The sequence below is a fragment of the Microtus ochrogaster genome, chromosome 8, assembly GCF_000317375.1.
Source record: "Microtus ochrogaster isolate Prairie Vole_2 chromosome 8, MicOch1.0, whole genome shotgun sequence".
Taxonomy (NCBI): domain Eukaryota; kingdom Metazoa; phylum Chordata; class Mammalia; order Rodentia; family Cricetidae; genus Microtus; species Microtus ochrogaster.
Window position 1 is genome coordinate 62,931,664 of NC_022015.1, and position 5,641 is coordinate 62,937,304.

Sequence of the window (5,641 nt, forward strand, 5' to 3'; positions counted from 1 at the left end):
TCCTGTCTCCAGAGATCAGTCATCCCTCTCCCTCCTTTCTCCTATTCCCTTTTCCCCTATGAAAAAAACCTCTTCACGTGAGCCCTGTTGCATGGTGTCTTACTCTCTCAGCCGCTTTTTAAACTACAACAATAACTGTCTCATGGGACTCTGCTTTCATAAACACCATGTGTCAGCCTAGCTTTACTTTGTGTTGCTTCAGGCTGGGAAACTGGCTGGCTCCCAAAGGTCTCAGGATTCAGTTTCTATTTCCTCTTCTGGCTGATTTTAAGTCAGTTTCACTTTCCAGTTTCCTCTTCTCTTACACAAACACAAACCCCTAGAAACAGGAGAGCGTCTGTTGGTTCGTTTCTCCCTCGACCAGCCCTTTATATAGTCCTCTCTGTGTCCCCCTGAGGGAGACTGAGATTTCTGAACCTCTCAGCCCACACCCAGCTTTTCCCCAGCAGCAGAGAAGCAGGTCGTCATCATGAGGTCAGTGCAATCTCTGGTTTTCCACAGTAGATGATACACGGGGCTGCTCTCTGCATGGGGTTTCTGAAATTGTCTGGTTGCTGATAGATTCAACACATCTGAATTAGCATGGCTTTTGGAGGGCATGTGCAAGACCCTGCCATTTCTAAAGCTGCTCACTGGATGGCACTAATTCCTGAGCTAGGAGAGGGACTTTAAAGTATGGTTAGATTCACCCAGTGACAAAATATGACTCAGTGCTAGTACTAATGCAATTGTTCTTACTGGACGTTCCTCTTGATGTTATTGAAAGGGATTAAGTCACTGAAAGCTCAGTGTGTGTGTGTGTGTGTGTGTGTGTGTGTGTGTGTGTGTGTGGTCAAAGGAAAACTTCCTTTTCCAGAAAATAGTATGGAGAGTTGGAATTAGTACTACAAATTTAACTCAAGGTGCTGAAATGTTTGATCACTTCAGGATTGAGGTAGAATAAATGATTCTTAGAGATGAGCAAGGTATTTTAGTATTGTGGGTTCTTTAAAAAATAATTTTTATATGAAATCAAGCCTCAATATTTAGTTATTTTTATTACTATGAAATGCTGAAGGACAGGAGAAAACAATTCCCCCTCAAAAATATAAACTCTGCTGAATTTCTAGTTACAGGAAGCAGAACAGTGGTGCCTAGAGGTGATAGTGATAGAGTATGAAGTCCACACGGGCATCCTATGGGACCTCTGAAGTAACCTATAAGGGGTCTAGGTGGGTACAAAGATATACACATTTGTTGAGACTCAGCAAATTATCCCCCTAAAGTAAGTGCATTAGATTGTAAGAAAAAAATCATAGCAAATGTAATTTTCTTAGATGTAACTACACCTGCTGAATTTCTGTCATTAGTGGAGCCTTAGAAAGAATAAAAGAAATGATACCTTTCCCACCAAATACCTATCAGGGAAGGATTGTGGCAATTATGGCCCAGGGAAGGCAGGTGCTACTTTGAGGAAAAGAAAAGAGACAGTTATCTCTGCCCTCAGCCCCAAGGATTACAAATATTTAACAAAGTCAGAGTTGTAATTACAATTACAACTACTCTGGTTACGCCTTCCTATATAATTGGCCTGGGAGAAGACTGGGGTTAGTGGTGAGTATGATTGACCAGAAAGCCAAGATCTGCCCAGAACCTTAGTGGCTAGCCTGCACAAGGGGTCTTATTGTGGTTTGTGTTTGGGAATGTCTAGAATCACCAATCTAAGCAGGTCTGAGAATTTTAGACTGCACTGATCAGAAGTCTACGTCATTGAATTCTGTGAGGACAGAGGCAGCTTGAGCTGCTCTTCCCAGCAAGGTTTAAAATCACAAAACAGGGTAAATAAAGACTTGGAAAGGCACCTGGTACCTTCGGGGTAGACTTTGTAGGAGGCAAAGTCTCACGAAAAGCTCTTGTTCTATGTACAGCTTTTCTAGCTGTGGTCTTTCAGTGTCTAGAGATTAAATGTGCATTTGTCCAACTTTCTCATAACCTATCTCACAATGTGTGCATTATGTCTGTGCCTCTGTATTAGTTACTTGGCTTGGTCCACTGTGACAAAATATCTGATGAAAGCAACTTAAGAAAGAAAGGTTTACTTTTGCTCACAGTGTCAGGGTGCAGGCTTGGCAGAGGAGTCATGGTAGCAACAACATAAGCTGGTCATACTCTGTTCAATCAGGAAGCAGAGATATGTGAATGCTGGACCCCAGCCTGCTCTTCCTGTGTTTAGGATGAGTTTTCACTGCCCAGTTCAATCTTTCAGGAAAAACCTTCCTAGAGATGCCCAAAGGCGTGTTTCTGTGGCAATTATAAATCTCATCAGACTGACAAGGAAAATTAACCATCACAGCATCTTTCTTCTTTACAGTTAGTTCAAGGAAGAACAAGCAGGTGAGAGCTGCAGGCAGGAAGGCCTTGAAGAAGCATGGGTCAAGCCCCTTCAAAAACAATCTGGCCCATGAAATCTGAGACAGAGGAGGCATCTCCTGGGGTTCTTGTTCCACCATATTTTCTTATAGTTAATTCTCTTGTTCTCATTACACCATTTCTACTTCCTGTCTGGTTTTCTCACCCATATTTCCTGCCTGGCCAATCAGTGTTTATTTATAACATGGTTGACGGAATATAGACAATTCTCCCGCACTAGGGCAAGCCTTGAAGAAGCATGGGTCAAGCCCCTTCAAGAACAATCTGGCCCATGAAATCTGAGACCGAGGAGGCATCTCCTGGGGTTCTTGTTCCACCATATTTTCTTATAGTTAAAAAGACTAAACCAGAATTTGGGGATTGCTGTTTTGTGGTTATCTCCTTATCAGCATCTTGAATCTTCATCAAGTGTGTTCATTATTAATTCTGTAATCTAAAACTCTGGTATGTGATTAGGTCACTTAGAGCTGAATTTACTTTTTTATTTTATTTTATCTTGAAAAAAATTTTTTTGAGACAGGGTCTAATTTTGTCACCCTGGCTGGCCTCAGGCTCACAGAGATCAGCCTACGTCTTCCTCCCAAGTGCTGGGATTGAAGATGTGCACGAACACACTCAGCTTGGAAATGCGTTTCATCAAAACAGAGCAACACGTTATCAGGACCGACCTCTGAGTGACCTGCTAGGTTCCCTCTGCCCTGTAAACTAGGAGTAGAGACAGAGTACTACAACCTCTCAAATTGTACTATGTGCCCTAATAATAATAATTGACTTTTGTAAAATGAAAAGGCAGATTTCCAGGATTTCTAAACTATTGATTGAGCAGATCTGAGATAGTGCTAAGGGGAGAGGGCCAAGAGATGAGGCTATTTAATACAGGCCACAGGTTGTGAAAAACGCCTCGTGCATCAGATGTGTGGAACTCTGCACGGGGACAACGGAACGGAGTGGCAGGCAGGTGGGGAGAGTGGAGAGGGTGCGAACGTGAACAAATCTTGAATGTTTAATGGATGTCTGAGAAACTAGCAACTGCAAAGTAGAGCCAGAATGCAAATACAGCCTAGAGCCCATGGTTCACCCTGTACGCTCAGTCCAACAGCCACAAGAAGCTAGTTATTTTTTTCAGTCTCCTGGGGGCTCAGTCAAGCTAACAAGTAAAACTAGCCATCAAGGGATACATAAGATGTGTGAGTGCTCATCCTAGTACCCATGTCTGTTTTCTCCACAGTGAGGACACCAGGAACTCTCTGGAAAAAATCCTTCCACAGCTGAAGTGCCATTTCACCTGGAACTTATTCAGGGAAGGAAGTATCTCAACTCATATGGAAGATAGAGTGTATAACCAGATTGAATTTTTAAACTCTGAGCATAAAGCAACAATGTACAACTTGCTGGCATACATAAAACATCTAGATGGTGAAAATGAGGCAGCCCTGGAGTGCTTAGGGCAAGCTGAAGACTTACTGAAGCCAAACCAGGATGATCAAGCAGAAATGAGATGTCTGGTCACCTGGGGAAACTATGCTTGGGTCTACTATCACATGGGCCGGCTTTCAGAAGCCCAGGCTTATGTTGACAAGGTGAAACATGTGTGCAAGAAGTTTGCAAATCCTTACAGCATGGAATGTCCGGAACTTGAGTGTGAGGAAGGATGGACACGCCTAAAGTGTGGAAGGAATGAAAGAGCCAAAATGTGTTTCGAAAAGGCTCTGGAAGAGAAGCCTAGTGATCCAGAGTGCTCCTCTGGACTTGCAATTGCCATGTACCATCTAGAAGAAAACCCAGAGAAGCAGTTCTCTGCTGATGCTCTGAAGCAGGCCATAGAACTGAATTCTCAGAACCAGTATGTCAAAGCTCTCTTGGCCCTGAAACTGCAGAGGATGGGAGAAGAAGCTGAAGGAAAGCAATTGATTGAAGATGCCCTGAGAAAAGTTCCTAATCAAACAGATGTCCTGCAAAAGGCAGTCCAGTTTTTCAGGAGAAAGGGTAACCTAGACAGAGCTATCAAACTCCTTGTAACAGCACTAGGATCCACCACACACAACAGTCCCCTCTACTGCTCGGCCATGGCCCATTACAGGATGAAACTGGAGCAATTGCAGAAGAGAGGGGATGCTGAAACCAGTGAGAGCAAGGAGATAATGGAGGAACTGAGAAGACTGACGATGGAGTACATGCATCAGGCTCTTCAGAGGAGGCGAAGTCCTCTGAACTCCTACTCAGATCTCATCGATTTCCCGGAAGTAGAACAATACTATCAGTTGGTCTTCAGCAAGAAGAGTCCTCCTGCTGAGGAAGAGCAGCTCTACAAGCGCTATTGTGACCTCCAGGAGGATCACCGGAAGTCTGCAGACCTCGCTGCTCTGAAAGATTTCCTGCAGTCTCAGAGAAATGAAAATCCATTGAGAAGGAAGAGGTGAAGGAGCAAGCAGAGGCCGCAAATGAAAACTTGTAACAGCAAAATGCACTGGATCTTGGCCTCTCCAGGGAATAAGTCAGAACCCGGGAGTGGGAGGTGGGGTGGGGGACACTCTTTGAGCCACAAACAACCTTTTCTTGACAGCATCTGAGCCTGAGGACAACAGGAAGTGTACCAGAGTGCAGGAGCTCAACTCTGCACTGTGAGAGAAGTTTGCTGTGGAGTGATTGCTACAAGGTTTGGACATGGAGAAGCCTTTCTGTCAAGTGTTGCTGAGCAGGCTGCTCTGGCTTAATTGCTTTAAGGAACACTTTTAAAGAACTGCTTTCTCTTCCTGACTCCCCTGCCCGTCCTAGCCATATAATTTTCCAGTCAACAGGTCTTATCACTAATGGCCCAGAGAAACAGCATTCCAGGCTCACATAACACTTTTGTTTAACACTAGAATATTCTCTGCTCCCTTTTCTTTTGTTCTACCATGCATTTACATGTGTTCCTAATGATGATCCTATAAAAAATATGTATGACAAACTAAAATTCTATAATAAATCTCAAAGTTTCAACTCAGAATACAGATGATTGTGTGTGTGGTGGAATAGCAAACTAAGACAGTAATAGTAATTCTCAAAGTTTCTTCTTCGAGGACTGGGGGTGACTGTAGACGTAAGTCACAAACGATGCCACAGCAGTTTGGAATTATGATTAATAGGGTACTATTTATTAAAAGGGGAAAAACTTACAGATCACCGTCAGCCCTCTGTACAACCAGGAAAGGAGTCTAGTCGCCAGCCGAGCAGGAAGTGAAGAGAGCGA

At 43.6% G+C, this 5,641-nt stretch overlaps 1 protein-coding gene across 1 annotated transcript; it reads left to right on the forward strand.

The window, feature by feature from the left end:
- The first annotated feature begins 322 nt into the window (after positions 1-322).
- Ifit3 (interferon induced protein with tetratricopeptide repeats 3) lies at positions 323-5,379 on the forward strand. Its single transcript, XM_005352163.3, is given in 3 exon segments — positions 323-474; positions 3,638-4,803; positions 4,806-5,379. Coding segments are annotated over 3 exon segments (1,230 nt in total). The 5' UTR covers positions 323-469; the 3' UTR covers positions 4,865-5,379.
- Positions 5,380-5,641: the final 262 nt, after the last annotated feature.